The 23,419-nt window shown below is 50.5% G+C and overlaps 1 protein-coding gene across 1 annotated transcript in view; it reads right to left on the bottom strand.

Annotated features, from left to right (window-relative positions):
- Positions 1-23,419, bottom strand: part of WNT3A (Wnt family member 3A) — a 46,881-nt gene that overhangs the window by 2,959 nt on the left and 20,503 nt on the right. The window contains exon 3 of the mRNA XM_059919693.1: positions 3,088-3,353. Within this exon, the coding sequence (XP_059775676.1) occupies positions 3,088-3,353 (266 nt within the window). The remainder of the gene's footprint in view (positions 1-3,087; positions 3,354-23,419) is intronic.

Genomic DNA, 23,419 nt, shown 5'->3' with positions numbered 1-23,419 from the left:
GGCTGCCTGCTCATATTTGATAGTGGGGAGCCAAAAATCTTGTTGAAACCTCCTGTACATGGGAGGGATTCATCTATTTGGGCCCTCACTGTTGAGTGATCTGGCCACGTTGCTTTTGGGGGAACCCCCATCTCAATATCTTCAAGTCTCTTCTCTTGGGTTGGTCTGATTCTCAGGGGAGAATCTTCCATTTTCCTGCCTAGAGCATAATCAAGCTTCACTGTGGCACTAGGAGATTAGGAAGACAAATGTGTATGTAGACAGACTACTTTTACTTGGGCAGCCTCACCCTCAGCAGTCCAGACACCTTCTGCTTTACCCTTTTTAGGGAATAAGCCTCCAGACTTCTGCCATGGTGATGGAGGGGTGCTGTCTGGATGCAAGAGGTTGGATAGAAGAGCTGGTACATTAAAAAGTGCTTTTAAAATAGACTTTAAAATGAAAGCACAGCTCAGCATACACACTTTTTCCCCAGACCAGCAAATGACCAGTCTTTCTGTTTTCAGCCCCATATCTATCTCTACTTCTCAAGATATCTGATACTAGAAATTCCATGGTTGATTCTCAGAGTTCTCTACTGGCTTAAGATTTAGCTTTCTTGAGTGTACTAAGATACTGAGTATTCATCTATCTGCTTTTTGCTTTCAAAATTTTGTTGCCATTGTCACCTTTTCTGTTTTCCATGTTCTCAATAGTTTATTTATGTATCTTAAAATTAATTCATTGTCATTTTAGTGGCATTCTAGGAGAATGCAGAGGAAAATATTTGTATTTTGTTTGCCATCTTTAACTGGAAACTCCCATTCATTCTTCAGGTCTACAATTTCTATGGGATTCTTTCCCAAATCTTACATTTTAGCTTTGTGAAAATAAGTAGGCATATTTTTTCTCATAATCTGTGTCTAATAATTCCAGTATTCGAGTCTTGTTTCTGTTTCTTTTGTTGTTGTTGTTGTTTTGTTTTGCTGATTATCACTCATTTAACAGGTTATCTTTGATTATGTGTTGAACATTGTGTTTGAAAAGTTGTTTGTAGAAAAAAATTTCAGCCTAGCATAAGGTTATCATCCTCCAAAGAGGATTTATCTGCTTTCTCCAGGTACATGGGGATACCAGCAATTTGGGACCACCTTAATCCATTCAGTCTAGAGATTTTACTAGCCTGTACATGTGCATAAGGGCTTGTCTACTTCTGATTTTCCTTTACTCCTCAGGATCCCAGCCTAAACCGAGGAGTTTTTTCCTAGACATAGCACCTTTGGTGGGCCCCTTTCAGCTCTGTGAGGCTGCTGGAAATGCAGCTCAGCATACGCACTTTTTTCCCAGACCAGCAAATCACCCCTGGACAAAAGCTGCCCCAGACACCAGGTTCAGAATCTTGTCTTCTGGACTTTGGACTGCTAATTCCTCACTATATGGTTAGTTATTTGACACTTAACAATTATTTTATGGAAGTGTAATATACATGCAAAAGTTTATATGTCATAAGCGTGGAATATGACAAAATTTCACAAATTACCAGCCTCAGAGCCCCAGCTCCTCAGAAACTCCCACCATGCTCTGTTCCATCTGTTATACTCTCCCCTCTCCAGGCCATATATTCTAAGAGCATCTCCTTGACGACTAATGATATTGATCACCTTTTCACATATTTATTGGACATTTCTAGATTTTCTTCTGTGAAGTGGCTTTCCATTTTTCAGCCAACTTTTCTATTGGGTTATCAGTCTTTTTGTTCTTTTTATACTATAACTTTCATATACTTGTTGGGTGTATATATTGTGAACATCTCCTCCTGTGTGGATTGCCTTTTCAGTTTCATGGTGGTGCCTTTTTATAAATTTTAATATAGTCCACATTATTACATTTTTCTTTCATTGTGAGTGCTTTTTTGGCCTGTTTAGGAAATCTTTGCCTATTCCAAGGTCACAGAGATGTTCTCCTATGTTTTCTTCTAAACATTCTTTGTTTAATCTTTCCCATTTGGAAATGGGAAATTGATTTTTTATATGATGTGAGGTAGGGGTCAAGATTAATTTTTTTCCACATTGTTATCCAATTGACTGAGCACCATTTATTGAAAAGACCATTTCCCCCTCTGTACTGCACTATCTTCCTTGTGATAAATCAGGTAACTTATACAGGTGAGTATTCTATACTTTTAAAGGGTACTTTTTACATTTCATCCTACATTGGTACCTGTCTTTAGCCGGAAGATTAATTTGAGTCACCTAGTTCCCTGTTGCTGGAAGTTAAATGTTCACTCTTCAGCTCTCTGCAGTGCCCTGATTCCACTGGCCAAGGCCGGGGCCAACTCTGCTGAACACTTTTCAGTCCCTACACATATCACTTCCTATCAGTAGTTCCCCACTGAACCTCTGATTAAGTTCACTAAGCCCCCTTTTCAGAAGGGCTCACAAAGCCCTGTACAGCTTGGTCTCTGCCAGCCTTTCCATCCCCCAAATCTTTTTCTTCCTCTGTTCTCCACATTCTACCTGGACTAACTCACGTGCATGCTTTCACCCCTGAGCTACCCAGAGGCTCTCCTGGCTTCCCTTCACCTGGATAACTGCCAATTATTCTGCTTGTCTCCACTCACCACCTCTGCGAGAAGTCTTTTTTGAGACTCCAGCCTGGGTCTGACCTCTCCTCTATGTCCAGATCACCTTGTGTGTGTGCATTTCTTCATCGTAGAACTTACCACACTGTGGTGTAGCAGCCTGGCGTCTCCCTCCCTGGATGTGCAGGAGCTCCTGCAGAGCAGACCTTTCTCCCACCCCTCCTTCCTTGTGACCCCAGCTGCACAGGTGGACCTGCCATCCTGTGGGAATGCCCTAGACCTCGTGGAGCAACTGGACAGCCCCATGTTTCAGACACCGCTGGGCAGGAGGTGAGCAGACCCCCAGCCTGGCCACCATATACATCCCTCCCACAGCCCACCACCCTGCCTACACCATGCCACACTCCTCAAGGGACCGGGGTACATACCCTGCTCAGAAAGCTTCTATTTCCCAGGGACCCGCAAGGGTGTGGTCTCAGGGCTCTCGGATTCACAACCCAGGATGGGGGCGGGGGCCGCGGACGTACCTGGCGCCCAGCCTCATTGTTGTGGCGGTTCATGGCGGAGCGAGCGTCTGGTCGGTTCTCCCGCGCGTCTGCGAACTCCCGAGACACCATCCCGCCGAACTCGATGTCCTCACTGCAGCCGCCCCACTTCCAGCCCTCACCGGGCGAGCCCTGGTGGCGGCTGCTGCAGCCGCAGATGGCAGCGGAGCCCTCGGCGCACGAGCGTGTCACAGCGAAGGCCACGCCGGCGGAGGCGATGGCGTGCACAAAGGCGGACTCCCGGGTGGCTGCGGAAAGAGGCGACGTGGTTGGCAGGACCCGGCAGGGCTGAGGTGGTGGGACTGGCGTGGGGGCGTGGCTGCCTCTTCCCGGGCTGGGTCCTGGGCACCCACAGTGGGCTAGACTCGCAGCGCGGTAACCGCGGTACAGTAATCGGAGTCGGGGAGGCAGGACTGCGGTGGGACAGGAGCGCGCGTCTCCAAGGGAGGACCCAAGGAGGAGGGAGAGCTGCCCCAAAGAAAGTATACGGAGGGCTAAGGAGCCCAAGGCAAGATGCTGGACATAACTTGTCATGGAGAACAGCAGGGACGGCTGAAATCAGAAAGTCAGATCATAACCAGTGCTGGTGAGGATGTGGAGAAATCAGAGCGCTGTACACTGCTGGCTGGAAGGAAACTGGTGCTGCCCCTTGGAAATGGGTTTGGCAGCTTCTTGAAAACATACACCTACCCTATGACCTGGTCATTCACCTCTGAGGTATTTACCCTGGAGGAAACCTGTGTCCCTGCAAAGACCCGGAAGCAAATGTCACTGCAGCTTTATTTGTAATAGTCCCAAACTGGCAGCTCCAAAATGTCCAACAACGGGTGAATGGATGAAAAATTGTGGCATGAAATAAATAAGTCGTGGGTATGTGATGTACCGATGGTGACTAGAGTTAATAATATTGTATATTGGAAAGTTAAGAGCGTAGATCTTAAAAGTTCTCATCATGGGGCTTCCCTGGTGGCGCAGTGGTTGAGAATCTGCCTGCCAATGCAGGGGACACGGGTTCGAGCCCTGGTCTGGGAAGATCCCACATGCCGCAGAGCAACTAGGCCCGTGAGCCACAACTACTGAGCCTGCGCGTCTGGAGCCTGTGCTCCACAACAAGAGAGGCCGCGATAGTGAGAGGCCCGCGCACCGCGATGAAGAGTGGCCCCCACTTGCCACAACTAGAGAAAGCCCTCGCACAGAAACGAAGACCCAACACAGCAATCAATCAATCAATCAATGAATAAATAAATAAATAAATAAATAAGCTTTTAAAAAAAAAAAAAAAAAAAAAAAAAAAAGTTCTCATCATAAGAAAATATCTTGTAACTGTGTGGGGTAATAGATGTTAACTAAACTTATTGTGGTGATCGTTTCACAATATACACAAACATTGAATCATTATGTTGTACACCTAAACTAATATAATGTTATATGTCAATTATATTTCAATTAAAACTTGTGGCATATCCATGAAATGGAATTCTATTTAGCATACCAGAAAAGAGAGCATGGATGAATCTCAAAACAATCAGGCGGATTGATTAAAAGGCGTACAAAAAAGGCTCCTTCTAGTGTACCAGCAACCCACGGTGGAGCCCCCGTGCCCAGATGTCCTGGTTGGAAGCTTCCCACAGCCCTGCCCAGGGCATGGCTCCTGGCCCACGTGCTGCCCACTTGTGCCTCTTTTTCTGCCTGCACACCCTTCCCCTCTTCCACCCCGACACCAGGTACTGAGAGGCCCAGCTGAAGGGCTGCCTCTTCGGGAACCTTCCGAAGGTCAGTGCCTCCATTTGCACCTCGCCTCCTGCTGGCCCCACATGCTTGGGTCTGGAACTGAATGCCTGCCAGGAACCGCGTCCAGGCTGCCTCTGACCTGGTATTGGAGCTGCCGCCGGCGTGCAGCCTTCTCTTTCTACACATGGAGAAAATGAGTCAGGGGATGTGGCACTGGTTTTCAGAATGCCAGTGGGGGATGGCTGGAGCTTGGGAAGGAAGAGCCGGTGGGGCCGAACTGGGTGAGACAGGCACGTGAGGGAGTCAAGGGAGGCCTGCCTTGGCGAGGCCAGCTGCAGGGGGTCGCTGGGTGTGGGAGGCCTAGCCTGACCCTGGTAGACAGAAGACTAAAGGAGCTGGTCTCAAAGGACAGGCAGGAAATCGACAGAGGAAAAGCAGGGGGCAGGGGTATTCTGCATGCGGAGGCCCACAAGGGCAGGGCCTCAGGTGGGGAGGGGTTGGGCTGGCAGGACCAGAGGGAAGTACAGGGCATGTGGGGGACAGCCTGGACTTTGCAGAGGCTGGACTCCCAGCCAGGCTTCCCCAGATGGGATGAATGAATGAATGCATCATGCCTCCTGAGTGTGTGCAAACATTTCTTCAAGGGCACCAAGCCACGATCCGCTCCAGGTGGAGGACAAGGGCCTGGGGGTGCCCTGGGTCCCACGTGAGCTGATAGGACTCACTCCTTGACTCGCCATTCCACATGTGTGTGTGGGAGTAGCTGCTGTTTGCCAAGCCCTGCTGGAGAAACATCAGGGAGCAAGATGACCTCGTGGAGCTTACCTGCTGATTAGCAGGAATTTTAAAATCCTAGGTTAAAAAAAATGCTATGGGCTGTGGAGTGAGCAGGAGAGATATAGGAACAGAACCAACCAGGACCTTCTGTGCCAGGCAAGGGGTGTGTGCCCTGCTGTGTCCCTGAGCTCCTCGTGGGCAGAGGCCCCACTGCAGGACTGGACACTGCTAGGGCTCCAAATGGCTACAGAAGAGTTATCAAAGGGGGCTGCTGTCTCCTCACCCCACATCAGTGCCCTGGAGGCTTTTTTCCTGGGAGGGGGAGGGACAGGTGGGCTTCCCCCTGGGGAGTGAGTAGAAGTTTGGGGTTGCTCCCCACACTTCCTCCAGCTGCATGGTCTCACCTACTCCCAGATTTGCATCTGAGCATGTGTGTCCCAAAGCTCAGGTGGCAGAGGCAGGAAAATGGTAAGATAGAGTTCCAGCCAGCAATGTGCACACACTCAGACTCATCCACATAGCTTCGTACACATCCACACACACCTGCCACTGAAAAAAGCACATTCACTCCTATACCAAGAACACACAGTGTGAAACGTGTCTGAGGAAGTGCCTTCTGCACGAGCCTCCCGATAGCTGTCAGGCCCCACCCTGCTTTTGGTGACTCTTTCTGTGGATTTGCCAACAGTTCTGGATGGTCCTCTGCAGGCCCCGGCCAACCTGTGTACTCCCCATGTTTTGCCCAGAGCAGGCCTGGACTCTCGCTGCTTTCTGGAAACTCCCAGGTGGTAAGCACCCAGCCACAAACCCAGAAAGGGACTCCTCATTTCTCCCCTGTCAGCCTCCCACTGACAGCTTGGCTGGGGACTGCCCAAGTCTGAAGGCTGCTCTGGCCTCCCGACATGGCCCTGGCCCATCCTGCCTCTCCTGGCTCTTCACCAGCCCGCAGTATCTCCCAGTTGCACCAGAAGAGGTTCCTAGTTGGGACAGGCACCTCCAGCTTCCAGCTTCCCCCACCCATCCACACACATGTAACACAGACACACACACAGACACACACACACACTCCCTCTTTCACCCATATATGCATGTACACTCATCCACAGACACACAGACACACACACACTCTCACTCTCTCACCAATATATGTATGCACACACATCCACAGACACACATGTAGGCACACGCTCTTACACAGGTATGCACACACATGCCCACACACACGCTCACACATACTGTAGGAGGAGCGCTTTGTCCAGCGCCCATCTGGCCCTGCCCAGCCCTTCTCCGGTTCTTGCCACTGTGTCCTTGCTTGACTCACGCACAGGCTGACTCTGCGCCGCCTCCTGCCCTCTCAGCCCTGTCCACCACTCCCTGGCCTCCAGCCACACTCAGCCCTCGTCCTTCCCTTGGGTTCTTTCCAACTGCTTCTCTGCTCATGTGCATCTGCCATGTCCCCATCCCCGCTCTTTGAGGCACAGGCCAGGGTCCTGACCCTGCAGTCCGGGTTCGGTCCACGCCTGGCCCTGGAGCCCTCGGGCTCCCCAGGTACTTCAGGAGCACCCTCTTACATCCATTCTGCCTGAAACCTCCCTGAGCTGGGGGCTGTGTCCTGTTCACCTTTTGTTTCTAACCTGGAGTCCCAGCCCATCCCACAGATGGTTGTTGGGGAGTGACAGCCTGGTCAGGGGAGAGGTCACGGGCCCTGGGCTGGGGCAGGGAGTCCAGGAGGGTCTGAGCCCACCTGGGCAGGCCTCCCCCTTGGGACCTGGCTCTCTGCCCCTCCCTACTCAGCTTGTCCTTGAATGAATTCAAGACAGCTCCCCTCACTGTTTCCTTTCCCAAATGTCAGCCAGGCAGCTGCCTCCTCAAGACACTTGAAGCCCCTGCCCCGTTTTCCTTTTATAATACAACTGATTAGTTACAGGCCAGCCTGGAGCCACCTTCTGCTGACTCAAAGCACCATGAATAAACAACTGCATGGACACAGACCCCTTTCCTTCTTGCCCCTCCACTCAGAAGGGCCCCCGCCCTTATTTTGTCTTCTCAAGGACTCAGGTGGTCCCCCGCCTCCAACTCCTCAGAGGGTGGGCTCAGATCCTGATTCTCACCCTTCCAGGGCCCCGGTCTGGTATCTTCCCTCCTGCCCATGCAATGACCCTGGGTTAGGGGCTGTGAGCTGGTGGCCTGGGGGTTCCTTATCACCTCTCCCAGGGCAGGGTAGAGCCAGTATGTCCTGGGCATTCCTGGAACCCACTGCACACAACCTGGCGCCTCCCCCACTGCACCCTCTCTGGTGGCCCTTCTCAAGGCTCAGATTCTCCAAGCCTTGAATATGCTCCCCCAACTCCCTCTGAGTCTGCCCCCTGAGGGCCCAGGGCTAGCTCCTACAGGAGGATCCTGCCTCTGTCTCTGCCTCTGCTCTGCCCCCTCCTCTAGCCCCTCCTCACCTCCCCTTCTCCAGCTTCTGAGATAAGGGGAGAGAAAGCAGGCCTGGGCCTTTGCTCTGCCCTGAACAGGGCTTGGAGATCTCTGCTTATCGAGCTCAGGCAAACAGTCCAGGGCTGCCAGACACACTTGAGGGGAAGGGTATGTGGGGGTTGGGAGGGGTGTTCCCCCTTGAACTTGGAGGAAAAAGAAGTCATTCCTGCCCTGCTCTGTCACCAACTAGCTGTGTGACCCTGCACACTTCTCTTTCCTTTGGGGGCCTCAATTTCCTCTTCTGCTAAATGAAGAGAGGGTCTCCTCACAAATAAAGTCCCGAGGGCCAAGGACACCTTGGAGCCGGCCTTTAAATTGCTCATGAGGTAAAGAAGCCTTTTAGAAGAGCACGAGCCAGAAAAACTTGAGGTGGTTCATTCTGGCAAAGAAAGTCCCTTTTAAAATTGAAGACACAGGTCTTCTAAGTAGTTCCCCGAGATACTGATAAATCACAAAGGGAAAAACTGAAACTCTGCATTGGAGAAATCTGACAGACCCCGCCTTACCAGAGAAATTGGGGTTGCGGTCACCAGCAACGGGACAGAAGACGGATGGATGCCACGTGCCTCCTAAGACGAGGCCCCCACCAGGACATTCCACCTCCTTTGAGACATTCTAACCAAAGAATTGTAACTTGCATCTAATTATCAGGAAACATCAGACAAACCAAACCCAAAGGCCTAACCAAGCTCCTCCCAGTCTCAAGGGCATGAAGGGCAGGGCTGGGCTGAGGAGCCTAAGGACCTGGGATGGGATCCTAGACAGATAAGGGACATTGGTGGAAAATTGCGTGAAATCTGGGTAAAGTCTGGAGTTTAGTTAGTAGTGATGGATCTTAGTTTTGATGGATCTAGCTGGGTTTGTGTGATGTCAGCACTGGGAAGACCTAGGAAGAGATCTGGACTCCTGCAGTATTTCTATAAGTATACAATTATTTCCAAAGAAAGAGTTAAAACACATCCTGAGACTGTGCAGAAGGAAGACCCCCTGAATGCCCAGATGACATCCCACAGTGGTGGGGCTTTTAACCCAGGAATCCATGGGCAGGCTTTAGGGGGTTCATAACCCTGCCAAAATCATGAGCTGGAATTCCAGGGCATGTCTGAAAACTCATGTGTTTTTCTGGATAGATTGCTTTTATCAGATTTCCACAGGGGTTTGAACCAAGAAGGTCATGACTGACTGGCTGGAGTAGCCTCAGTTTACAGAGGAAGGGGGACAGGGCTCCCCTAAGGTCATGGGTGGGGCAGGCACAACCAGAACTCAGACCAGGGTCTGAAGCCCAGCAGCTGCCCCAGTTACAGCAAAGTTTTTAGCCACAGACAGCAGCCTTGTCAGAGATTATACAACAGAGGCAGCTAGGGAGCGGGAGAGAGAACCATCCTGCCTGTGGGAAGAGAATTGCATCTTGGAGATGAGACTGCAAATACCTCTGTCACCAGCAAAATGTCTTCTTTTGAATAGGCTATGGCAGGTCAAGAGAGGAGGAGGGGACATGGGCTATGAGACGGGGGTGCTTAAGGACCAATGTTGCCAATTTACCAAGTTGCTGCGGTAGAGCCTGCATGAGCTTTTTGAGCTATCTCAGTCCTGCTCTGTTCCAGCCCAGGACTCTTATCCCACAGTACAATTAGGGCTTGGGAAAAGGAAGAAGAAAGGGAATCTTGTAACAAAGTCTTTCTATAAGACAAGCATCTTCCATCGAGAAAACCGTCTTCCCCAGAAACTTGATGTTGTCTCATGAGCAATTATTTACTGAGTTCATGCAAAGTATCAATGATATACCCTTCCTTTCATTCTTCTATCATCTAGCCATCCATCCATCTACAATCCACCCATCCATCCATTTATTCTTCTACCATCCATCCATCCATCCACCCATCCAGGACCTGAGAGTCTATAATGAGCCATACACTAGGAATATAAAATAAGTAAGATGCAAGGTGCCCATTCTCAAGAACCAAGGTAAGAAGTCTGCAAGAAAGTGGATTGCTGCTCTCTCTGATGAAATGTCTAACAACCCAGGCTTTCTGAAAGGTTGAAGGAGCTACCTGTTCTTGCCGTAATCAAGCATAAACTGGATGACCCACTGTTAGGTGGAGGGAATCCCTGCACTGGGAAAGAGGAGGGTGAACCAGAGGAATCCTCGCATTCCTTTAGTGGGAGGCCCTGCTATTGCAAGTCAGGTTCTTTGCTTTGGGCTGTGCTGAGTCACCTGCCTTTGGGAGCTTACAGTTTATGATGAAGAGAGTAAGGGGAACAAGGACACACAGTAGGCTTGGCAATGTGAGCTCTGGGGCAGTCCTGGGATGGATGGGTGGCTGAATGGATGGATGGTGGATGAGTGAATGGATGAATGAATGGGTGAGTGGTGGAGAGTGGGTGGATGGGTGAGTGGATGGATGGATGGGTGGTGGTGGACAGAGGACAGTGGGTGGACGTTGGCTGGATGATGGATTGATGGAAGGGTGGATGAATTGTGGATGGATGGAAGGGTAGAGGTAGAGTCTGGGGCAGGTGAAGGAGTACTATGTGGCAAGAGCTGGGAGTCTGAGGGAGGGCAGGGGGAGTCGCCTGGCAGGGCTGCATCATCACCGAGGCCAGCCCAGCCCTGGGTATGGGGGTTGAGTGTCACATGTGAGATGGGCTTTGGCAGTTACTTCACTTCCCTGGGTCTCAGAACTTTAGAACTAGAGGGATTTTAACAAATCTTGTCTCCAGATTTGGATTTCATAGGCTTGGCAAGTACTAGAAATTACTTGGGGACTGAAATAGGACTGCAAAATGTTGTTACTTTTTTGAGAGAATAAGACACATAAGAAATGACTATCATAATTTCAGAAAAGGACCTTTTAACATTAAAAATGGATACAGTTCCAAAGTCCTATATGCTGAAGAAAGTTCAAAAAAATTATTCCAAGGGGCTCGCCTTTCACATTTCACCATGAAGCTGGTGGTTGGCAACTATTTATTGAGCACTGACTGTGTTCTAAGTGGACAAGAAGGCTGCAGCCTCTGTCCCAGAGCTGATTTTCCCTCTGGGAGATTACCCAGAAGGCCCTTTTATCAGGGATTGATAGGAGAGCACCGCCCAGAGGCCTCCCTGCCCTGGGCCCTGCGCATCTTTTTATAACTGCTGAGAGGACTGGTCCGGACAGAAAGAGAGGGCTCCTCTCTGCTGAGCCACCACCATGGGCCCTGCAGGCCCTCTCAGTCCCAATGATGTGTGAAGGCTCAAAGTGGGTCAGCCCCCTTCCCAGGCTGCCCAACAGTGAGTACTGAGCCCAAACAGGGGTCGCAGGAGAGGCTCTTGCACCCCCCAGCAGTGGGTCCTATGACCACCAGGCTGTTTCTGTAGTTGCAGCTTTCAGGAGGTGAAGGGCCCACCTGCCCTGCTGGGCCCCATCCTTCACACCCACAGGGAGTGAGGAGAGGCCCACCTGTCCTCTCCTGGAAGGGGAAGGCTATGGGGGCCTGATACCAGATGAGAAGGAGGGGATGGCCGAGGGCTCCTGGGATAAGCCCGTTGGCCTGAGGGGGCGCTGGAGCGCTTTTCGGAGGATAGAGTGTGACCCCTGGCAGTGGAAGTTCCTGGAAGGGGATTGTGGTTCAAATTCGACCACTGACCAATGAGATCAAGCTCCTGGGTGTTCTGTCTGTGGAGTCCACCCAGTGGACCCTTTGAGAAGCTCTGCAGGTAACCAGGTGCCCCAGCAGTGGTCACTGCAGACCTACCAGTGGACCCAGGCCCACTGTTCTGGGTGGGGGGGCATCTATATCTGTAAGGAGTCCTCTGGTGATTCTGATGCATCCCTGAGCTGAACTCAGGCTCCATTATGGTCTCAGATTCCTAAGCCCCCTCCTCTGGAAGCTGGCCAGACCCAGGAGGTATTTGGGAGGGAGGTCCCAGGACAGGTTTCTGCAGGGAGAGAGGAGGAGTTTACTGTGGCAAGGGTGTCTCTGACACACTCCCCCCCATTAGAGGGACGTGGAGGTGGCTAACACGAAGGGTCTCAAATACTCCCCCTGCTCCGGGCTCCTGCAGTGGGCTGTGCATCTCTGGCCCGGCTCCTATGTGAAGCGAGGCCCTGGGTCACTGGGGCCTGGCTGCTATCATCTGGTGGCTGGGTGGGGATTCAGCCTGGGGCAGGGTGGGGTGTGACCTCCTCCTTGGGAACTGTAGGATCTGCCTGTCAAAGCCTCCTCCTGGCTGAGTTCTGGCCTGAGGGACAGCCCTCTCTCTCCTGGGCGTGCCTGCCCCATGGCCCCTGGAGACCTGGGGCTCCACTACTCCCCTGGGCAGTGTTGACTTTTGGGTCAGACTCCCTGCCTTGGTGCTGGGGTTGGTCAGCAGAGAGGGTGCAGCCATGAGGCAGGCTCCCTTGTCTCCATGGAGACCCCCTCCACCCCGCCCCCCCCCCCCCCCCGTCAGGACCATGGCTGCAACCACAATCACCTGCCCAGGGTGGGGAGTCCTGGACCCCAGCCCCACCACTCTACTGCCCTGCAGGGAAGCTTCTCTCTCGCCAGGTATGTGAAGAGAATCCCCCATCCTACAGGCTTGTCCCCACTCAGCTGGGGGCCCTCTGTGCGTCTTCCCTGGCCTTCCACGTTAGGAGTTCTTCGTGGCAGCTGCTGGTGCTCACAGCTGGACAGGACTACAGAGAGGCCAGGTCAGGGCAAATGGCTCCTGTGGCCACTGGGCCTCCATGGGAGCCTCTGTGGGGGCCTCTCTCTGCTCCTACCTGCCCACAGAGCATCGTTGGCAGGACACAGAGAGAACTCGGTGCCCTCACTCATGCCGCATCCTTAGCACACACTCAAGGGCAGCGACTGCGGCTCCCCCTCAGGCACCACTCAGCCTCCTTGGGCCAGGCCTGGGCCTCTGCACACCTGGCAGGTGAGAGGCTGTAGGAGGGGGAGGCTGCAGAGAGGCAGGTCCAGGGATGGCCACCCCACAAAAGACAAGCAAGTCCTGCAGTGCCTGTGCACGTGCAGAGAGGTCAGCAAATGCTCTGTGTCTGTCTCCCTGGCCCATGAAGGCCTCAAGGGCACTTTTAGAGCATTCAGAGGTTGGCACCTCTTCCCCTACCAATGCCCCAACATGAGGGAAGGAGAGATGGGAGACTGGCCTGAGCCCCTAGCCGGCAGTTTGCTCCCTTCCCACACAGCCCACCTTCCTTGGTCTCAGAGCTAGCGGGGCGGCCAGGAGGGGGTGTCGCAATGGGCAATGGCATTTGGTAATCCCGTTGGCCCGTCCTGCACAAAGGATGGAGCCACCTGAGAGCGGAATGCAGCTTGCGCCCCACTATAGCTGCGGCCCCTGACACCGCCCGGCCGCCAGCACGGCCGGCGTCCTGATTACCTGCTGGGGCTAATGAATCTGGCTTTGTGAGCCACTGTCACGCCGCGTTAGGCCCACAATGGCTCTCGATATTTTATATGAATTTCCTCCCTCGTCGGCGATTAGGCCATAGCAAGCCAGTCATAGCAACCGGGAGGTATGCGCAGCCCAGGGGCCTGGGGCGCGAGGGGAGCTCGCTATTCACACGCTTTAACACAGCACTCCCGAGGGCGTGTGAATCGCCAGCAGCATTTTCACTTTTCTCTTGTGCTTAATCTTGTCGTCGTCGTGGGGATATTGTTTTCTGAGCCGGGCGCGGCAGGGTGTCGCCGGGGTCTCTCCTGGCCCCTTTACACACACCCCCAACTGGGGAGAGTTAATGATATACGGGGGAGGCCGCAGAGACAGTCGGAGCTCCCCAACCACCGTGAACCGAAACACTTTCCGATGAGGGTCAGGGGTTGCAACCTGGATTCAGGGATGCCGATTCCCTCAAGGACCCCTTCTTCTCTCTGACCCCTCCTGAGCCCTGTGGCTTGTGCCGTCCTGGCTGTCCTGCCCTGGCCCCGTGCCTGCACGCCGGCCCTCCGCAGATCAAGCCGGGACACACAGGGAGGTGGACAGACCACCCCCTGGAGCCTGGCCAAGGGAAGGGGCTCTGCTGGGGAGGGGACAGGCCATGCTGTCCCCCCTCCTGCTCCTCCCCAGCCCAACCCCCAAGGAGAATGGGGAAGAAGGCAGGCAGACATGGGTGCTTGTCCCAGGGCTTGTCCCAGGGCACGGGCGGAGGGTTGCGAGGGGATGAGCACTGTCTGGGGAGCCAGAGAAGGCAGCAGGCACCCGGAACACACTTGCGGAGACCTTGATTGACACCCACAGACCCTGCCCCTAGGTAACCAACCAGGACTCTGACGTGATGTGCTTTGAGGGGGTCAGCCAGGGCCCCCAACTCAGCTGCCCAATGGGTGAGGTCCAAGTGCAGACCCCACAGTGAGAGTCGGACCACTTCTACCAGCAGCAAGGCTCCCTCTGCCAGTGGGGATGCCCCACCTGGAATGCAGATGTGCAGGCCCTGTGTCCTCCGGGTCCTGAGACCCCGAAGGGAGCTTTGGGGGCACATATGCTGGAATCAGAGGCAGGGTTGAGTGGCTCCCCCAGTCTCTTCTTTAAGGAAGCCATTGTAGCCCAGGCTTGGGGGTGCCTGGGAAAGCCACTGCCAAGGGCACTATACTGAGGGCGCTAAACTAGTGGATGGACACAGGCTGAGGCCCGGTTTCTAGAGGTCACTGATGATGAAGCTGGGGACCATGCCCCACCTGTTCACGCTGACGTGCTGGGACACCAGTGGGAGAGGCATCAAGGGTCCTGCTGCCCACTGTGGATGACTCACCTCTTTATGGCCCCTTCCATTTCTCTAAGTTGCAAATGCCCCACCCAGCTGAGACCCAGGTCCCCGCCAAAGTCATGTGCCACCCACAAACCCACTGGCCTGGACCTTGGACCGGCTGCACCCACTGTGCTTCCCTAGGGGCATGGCCCTGGCTGGGCTTCCTCCAGGAGTGTCTGCTAAGGCACTGAGGTCTGGGACCTGCCTTCCCTGCCTTTTGGCCTCCCCACCCCTTCACCTCACTGGGGGTCAAGAGTGGGTGTCGGCCAGCTCTCAGGGAAAGCAGGCGCTCCAGGTGTCCAGGGGCCTGCCTGGAGGGACAGATAAGCCGCAATCGTGTGCCAGCCTTCATGCACTCAAAATTCTTCAAATACTTTCTGCCTAATGCAGGTTACATGGTTCTGCTGCTGTGGAAAGTGAGGGTGGAGGGTACTTCTTCCGAGCCCGGGTTCACCTCTGTCACTCAACCCTACGTTCCTCGGTGGCAGCTTCTCAGGGGTCCACCTGGCCCACCCAGCCCCCAGCCCCAGGCCAGGCAGATGGTGGTTTGTGTGTGTGTGTGAGTGTGTGTGTGTGAGCTGGAAGCAGGAGGTATGAGCACACTCTCTTTCCCTCTTATCCTCACCCCACACGCACACACTCGCACACCTCCACACGGGACTGGGGCCCTCTGCTCAGCTGACAGTGTTAAGCTTTGTTCAACTAGGCCGCCTCAGCAGGGGTGGTCAAGCACCCCACAGACCTTGCCACAAAGCCTGCGTGACCTCTGACACGATTAGGGTCGCCCTGACCCTAATCCAATCAGATTGATTACTGTGAGTGTGGCCCGGTGGCCAGGCGGGGGCCTCCACAATGGCCTCCCAGAGCTGGCCTCTCTCTGGGGCACCTGGAAGGCTCCTTCCTCCTGGGCCATTCAGCTCTGCGCCACAATGAATCCGGCCATTTCTCAGCCCCGTGGCAAGCGATGGGGGAGAGAGGGCTTCCTCTTTCCCATTAGACCAAGTGGTGAGGGCGTATGGGAGCTGAGATGACTTTCATCCAGCTGAAAATGGAGGAGGGAGGGAGGGACAAAGATCAGGTCAGGGGAGGGGGGACCAGAGGGAGCAAAGGGCAGAGGAAGGAGCATGGACATGCGGGAGTGGACACAAAGGGGAGAACATACACGGGAGAGAGAGGACAAGAGGGGAGAGTGGACATGGGAAGGGTGGATACGGGCGGAGAGGGACTGGGACACCAAGGCCACACGAGGGTCCCAGAGGCCTGCTGTGGTCTTGGTTCCCCCCGAGAGGCTTTCAAGGAAGCGAGGGAGTGCAGAGGAAGAGGGGGAACTCCCTGGGCCCCCAGCCCAGAAGCTAGTGACTTGTCTGTTCCGTGGGGCAGGCCCTGGGCACCTGCAGGGCCTGTTCTCACCTGGAGAGCCCCTACAGACACCCCTGCCCCCACCACAGGCTGGCACATTCTTAGGAGTCCTGGCCCAGCCCCTTCTTTGTGCCTCAGTTTCTTTAACTTGTAACCATAGTGCTGCTCATGAGATGGGTGCTAGGATTCAGTTTACTGCTGTGTGTAAAACACTTAACACACGGCTCCAAAAGCACTGTATACATGTTTTAAAGAAAGAGAGAAAACCCTTTAGGATCCAGCTCAGACGCCCCCCTCCCCAGGGAAACCTGCCCATGTGGGCACCCTCAGGCATATGTGCTCAGCCTTCAGTCACTCACTTAGCGCATCCTTATAAAGCAACCATTCTGTGCCAGAGCAAACCTTGGTACTGCCCTATGTGCCTGCTGTGTGAACCTGCTGCGCATGGCAGGGGGCCCCACACCAGACCTGAGATCACCCTGCAGGGCTCAGCCTTTGTCCCGGGAGAGTGATGTTGAGGTTGGAGGCAGGAAACTAGGAGCTGCTCTGGAGGCCAGGAGCTGTCCCCCAGGTAGTTCCTGTGGGCTGAGAGCTAAAGATAAGAAGGATCTGGAGAGGATGAGGATTGCAAAAATGGCGGTCACAAAGACTGACCCCATTTCAGACTGTGGGGTCCAGTGAGGGGCAGGTGCAGGCAGCTCTGGACTGGCAGGGAAGGTCCATCTACAATGGCGATGTTGGAAAAGTCTCCTGGGAGAGAGCATGGCTGCTGTGGCACCCCGATGTGGGTAACACAGAAAGGAGTGTGGGCAGGGGTCAAGAGGCAGGCCTCAGGGCCTCCACAGCTGTCCTGACTAAGGTGCTTGTGTGTTTGACCATAGCTGGAAGATTGCGGGTTTGGAGCTGAGCATGACAGGATCCTATGTCTGAACGTGCAGAAAAGGGACGAAGCCTGTGGGCCTGTGAGGGTGATGCTGTGCCCCAGGGGTCTCCAAGGCAGGTTCACATATCCCTAGGGGTGTGCAGAAACAGGCCAGGGCCTGTAGGTCGGCATGGGTGATTCCAAGGCAACCTCACTGGCATTGCTACTTCTTCTCCCGCCTCCCCTTCTAGGACCACCCATCTCCAACTTGACCCATGAAGAGGCTCCCAGTTTTCCTGGCACATGTCCAGCCCTGGTGCCATCTATAAAGACCAAGCGCTGTGTAAATCAGGTGTTTCCAATTTCTTGTTTCAGAATGAAAGAGGACCCAATTGAATCATGAGCTGACAAATTTTAAAAACTTGTTGATAATATATCACTGTGAGATTTTTGGCACAGGTAACTCAGAAAAAATTCAAAGAATCAAGAGACATTATATCAAAACTCTCCCCTTTTATCTGTTTATTTTTCTGAAGGATGATCCTCATGCCTAGATCTTTAAATTTTAAGAACAGAATGGGCCCCGAAAGCTGTTCCTCTAAGATCAGGAGGAAATCAGGGGCACCTACTCTGCTCACTGCTATTCACCATTTCCTGGAGGCTCCAGCCAGGGCAACTGAGCAAGAAAAAAATAAATAAATAAAGAGTGTCCAGACGGGAGAAAACTGTCTCTATTAGCAAATGACATGAAAATTCTAAGGAATGCATGAAACATCTATTAGAATTGATAAACCTTCAGCAAGGTTATAGAGTATGAGATCAATATTTGAAAATCAACCATGTTGCTATACACCAGCAATGAACAATGCAAAAATGAGATTAAGAAAACAATTCCACTTATAATAGCATCAAAAAGAAAAAAATGCTTAGGAGTAAATCTAGCAAAAGAAATAGAAGATTTGTATGCTGAAAACTGCAAAATATCATTGAAAGACATTAAAGACCTAAATAAATGGAAAGACATTCCATGTTTATGAATCAGAAGACTTAAAATTGTTAAGATGGCAATGTTCCTCTAAGTGATCTGCAGATTCAATGCAGTCTCTAAAAAACCAAGTTTTGTTTTTTTTTTGCAGAAATTGATGAGCTGATCCTAAAATCCCTATAAGGAGCCCCGAAAAGCTGAAACAAGCTTGGAAAAGCAGAACATAGTTGGAGGACTCACACTTCCCTGTTTTCAAACTTACTGCAGGACCACAGGAATCAAGACAGTGTGGCCTGGGCATAGGACAGACATGTGAACCAATGGGGTAGAAGAGAGCCCAGAAATAAATCCATATTTCCTTCTCTGGTTTCCAGGTGGGGCCTGAGCCCACCTGACACAGCCTTCCTCCACCACCAGGATGACAGCCTTTCCAGGTGTACAGGCTTCTGCCTTCTTCCCGAAATCCCTGACATTTCTTCTTACTTAAGAGAGTGGGAACCCTAGACACCCCCATCAGGCTCTGGAGCCAGGAACCCAGATGGCACCATGATCCTGTCTGGGCCCTCCCGGGCATGGTGAAATTGATGAGCATACCTCCCTGACCATGGCACAGCATGGGACCCTGCACCACACACACACTACACACCACACACACACGTACATAAATGCACATGTGTACTACACACAAATATGCACATGCACAAACGTGAACACATACGTGTTCAAACACACAGGTACACACTCATACACACATGCACACACAACCCACACATGACCCCCACACACACAATCATGCACATGTACATGCATGCACACACACACTTGCACACACTCACACACACATGCCCCCACACTCAATGTGTCACATCACCCTGTGGCCCTAACTTCTCCCACACATGTCAGTGGCCATCCCCGCAGGAACTGATGTGTAATTACCCCAGCCAGTAGCTCTGTGAAGTTGGCTGAGTGGCAATTATTCTCCCATTTTATAGATGGGGATGCTAATGCTCCAGGAAGTGAGCTGACTTGCTGGTCAAGGTCACACGGCGTGACTCTCCCCTGCCCCTTCCTGCCCTTAGAGAATACAGGCTAACCTTGAGGGGCATGACCATGACTGCCTGATGTCAGAGAGCCCCGACCCCTTGAACAAACACCACCAGGCCCCACTTTCTCTTAATGCAATGCTCAGTTGCACTCTCAGGACCTCTGCCCACAGTACGCCAGCAGTCTCGGGGCCTGGTGTGTCTTCCTCCCAGACATCTTTTGTTCTTCCTTTCTCTGCATTCTGGCTGCCAAGTCTGAGCAAGGCCATTTGTTCCTCTCATACGTACAGGCCACGTGCTGGCAAGACAGACAGGGCAGCTGGGGTGGGCCTCACAGTACTCATGGGGTGGTTGATGGATGTGATGGTAAAGGACTGAGGACAACGGGGAGCAAGATGTGATGCCGGGTGATGGGGATAGAGAGGGCCAGCATGGGGGATGCTGCATGACACAGGAGACAAGGTGGCATTTAGAAGGAGACTGAGGGAAATGGGCAGGGAATCACACACAAGGCAGAGAAAAGAGCAATGGCAGAGGGATCTGCAAAAACAAAGGTGGAGATAGAACTGTACTCAGTGTTTGGGAGGCAGCCAAGAGGCCAGGGGGGCTGGAGAGGGGCACAGGGAGGATGAAGAGGAGGAGGGAAAAGAGGCAGCAGGGCCAGAGGATTCGAGAGAGCTGGGAGCCCTGGAAGGCCCAAGTGAAGGAGGGGTGTGGTTGACACAGCTCTTTTGGCCTCAGGGACATTGGGAATGGGACCGAGCAGTTGTATAGGAGCCACTTTGATCATGCAGGGTGTCAGGGTGGCTGGGCTTGGTGGTAAATGGTTGGATTCAGGAATGACTCTGAAGGTACTGCTGATGGGACTTGCAACGGAGAGGAATCATGGGTGACCCCAAGTAACAGAAGGATGGGGCTGTTCTTTACAAGATGGGAAAGCAGGTGTGTGGAAGAGATGGTACATGGCCTTGGCCATCCTGTCACCAATGCCCCTTGGGACTACAGGGCCCCCAGCAGATCTTTGCTGATGTGACCCACCCTACCTCTGTCCTAGTAGCCTTCCTTTGGCATTCTCTCTTCTTATGTCTTCTGTGGCCTACTCTTGCTACTGACAGCATGTTCAGCTGTGGCCCCTGGGGACCCACCTCAGCCATCAAATCTCTGTTGGCCCATCCTAGATTGGATGGCAGTTCTATAGGTGGCCACACCAATGAATGTCCCATCCTTAATGCTCATTTCCCAAGGTGACCTTGACATTCTATCAAGGGTGGGGTCTGTGTCCCCTACACTAAAATCTGGGTGGGCCTTTGTAACTGCCTTGACCAACAGAATGTGGCACTGCTCAGCCTTTGAGGCTAGGTCTCAAAAGATGATACAAAGTGGCATCAGCAAAATGGCAGAGTGGGGGCCTTTTTCTTGTTGTTGTTGTTATCCCAGGATATTAAGGAAATCTCTGCCAAACCACTAGCTGACTTTAAGCTAAAGAAACAGACTTCAGATAACCACACATGACATAGAATACAGTAATTAAAAATAGTTTAGAAAAGGCACTAAACAAACAAGCAACAACAACCCATAGTAAAAACAACAACAGACCCTGAAGAGGAAGAAGAATCTAATTTCCTGAGTTACCATATTATAATATTCAAAAACTACACATTTCAACAAAAAATTACTAGGCATGCAAAGAAACAAGAAAGTATGGCCCATCCATAGGAAAAAGAAAATTAAATTAACAGAAACTATCCCTGAGGAAGCACAAATACTGAACCTACTAGACAATGACTCTAAATCAACTGTCCTAAATGTTCTCAAAGAGATAAAGGAAACCAGGAGAAAAATGTCTCAACAAAGAGATACTATCAATAAAGAGACAGAAATTATAAACAGCATCCAAATAAAATTTGTGGAGCTGAAAAGTACAATAACTGAAATGAAATGTTCACTTGAAGTTTTCAACAGAGTTGAGCAGACAGAAGAAAGAATCAGTGAACTTGAAGATAGTTTAACTGAAATTATACAGTCTGAGGAGAAGGAAGAAAAAAGAATGAAGAAAAATGAACAGACCTGTGGGACACCATCAAATGTAGCAACAAACACATTGTGGGAGTCCCAGAAGAAGACAATAGAGAGAAAGGAGCAGAAAGAATATATTTAAAGAAATAATGGCCAAAATTTCCAAATTTGATTTTAAAAAACCTCAAAGACTCAAGATACTCCCAAGAAGCTCAACAAACTTCAAGTTGGATAAACATAGAGAACTTCACACTGAGACATTTTAATCAAACTATCAAATGGTAGAGACAAAGAGAGAATCCTGAAAGCAGCAAGAAAGAAGTTATTCATCATGTAAAAAGGATCCTCAATAAGACTAACAGTCAATTTCTCATCAGAGACCAATGAGGCCAGAAGGCAGTGGGATGATATATTTAAAGTGATGAAAGAAAAACACTGTCAACCAAGAATTCTACATCTGGAAAAACTATCTTTCAAAAATGAAGGACTAACCTAGATGAAATGGAGAAATTCCTAGAAACACACAAACTACCAAAACTGACTCAAGAAGAAATAGAAAATCTGAACAGACCTATAACAAGTAAAGAGATTGAATTAGAATTAAAAACCTCCCAGCAAAGAAGAATTTCACTGGTGAATTGTACCAAACATTTAAAAAGGAGTCAATGCCAATCATTCTCAAACTCTTACAAAAAAATGGAAAAGGAGAGGACACTTCCTACCTCATTCTATGAGGTCAGCATTATCCTGATACCAAAACCAGACAAAGGCACTACAAGAAAAGAAACTATGGGCTAATATTCCTTATGAATATTGATGCAGAAGTTCTCAAAAAATAGTTGCAAACTAAATCCTCCAGCATATTAGAAGGATTATATACCATGACCAAGAGGGGTTTATCCCAAGAATGCAAGGGTGGTTCAATGTATGAAAATCAACCAATAATAATATGCCACATTAATAGAATGAAGGTGAAACAACATGATCATCTTAATTGATTCAGAAAAAGCATTTGATGTAATCTAACACCCTTTTCATGATACAAACACTCAACAGATTAGGAATAGAAGGGAATTTCCTCAACCTGATAAAGGGCAGTTATGAAAATCCCACAGCTAACATCATATACTCAATAGTGAGAGACTGAAAGCTTTCCCCCTAAGATCAGGAAGAAGACAAGGGTGCCCACTCTCACCACTCCTATTCAACATAGTACTGAAAGTGCTAGCCAGAGCAATTAGGCAAGAAAAAGAAATAAAAGGATTCCAAATTGGAAAGGAAGAAGCAAAAATGTTTCTATTCACAGATGACATGATCTCATATATAGAAAATCCTAAAGAATCCACACAAAACTCTTAGAGCTAATGAAAAAATTAAGCAAATTTACAGAATACAGGATCAAAACACAAAAATCAATTGTACTTCTATACATAATCAGTGAACAATCTGAAAAGGAAATTAATAAAACAATATTTCGTTTATAATAGCATCAAAAGGAATAAAAATGCTTAGGAATGCATTAACCAAAGATGTACAAGACTTGTTCACTAAAAACTACAAAATACTGCTGAAAAATTAAGGAAGACCTAAATAAGTGGAAGACATCCCATGTTCATGGATTAGAGGACTTAATACTGTTAAGATGGCAATACTTCTCAAAGATTCAATGCAATCTCCATAAAAAAGTGAGAGAGTGGCATGGACATATATACACTACCAAATGTAAAACCGATAGCTAGTGGGAAGCAGCCGCATAGCACAGGGAGATCAGCTCAGTGCTTTGTGACCAGCTAGAGGGGTGGGATAGGGAGGGTGGGAGGGAGGGTGATGCAAGAGGGAAGAGATATGGGGATATATGTATATGTATAGCTGATTCACTTTGTTATAAAGCAGAAACTAACACACCATTGTAAAGCAATTATACTCTGATAAAGATGTTAAAAAACAAATTCCAACAGCCTTTTTTCAGAAATGGAAAAACCACCCTAAAATTCATATGGAATTACAAGGGATCCCAAAAAAAGCCAAACAATCTTGTAAAACAAAACTTAAGTTGGAGGATTTATACTTCCCAACTCTAAAACATACTACAAAACTACAGAAAACATAATAGTGTGATATTGGCAGAATGACAGGCATATAGACAAATGGAATGGAATTGAAAGTCCAGAAGTAAACCCAGACATCTATGAATAATTGATTTTTGACAAGAGTGCCAGGACCATTCAATGGGGGAAAGACTAGTCTTTGGAACAGATGGTGCTGAAATAACTGGTTTCCCACGTGCAAAAGAATGAAGCTGGACCCGTACCTCTCACCATATACAAAA

This window comes from Balaenoptera ricei, chromosome 3 (genome assembly GCF_028023285.1).
Source record: "Balaenoptera ricei isolate mBalRic1 chromosome 3, mBalRic1.hap2, whole genome shotgun sequence".
Taxonomy (NCBI): Eukaryota; Metazoa; Chordata; class Mammalia; order Artiodactyla; family Balaenopteridae; genus Balaenoptera; species Balaenoptera ricei.
This window is presented reverse-complemented; position numbering and strand designations above follow the sequence as displayed.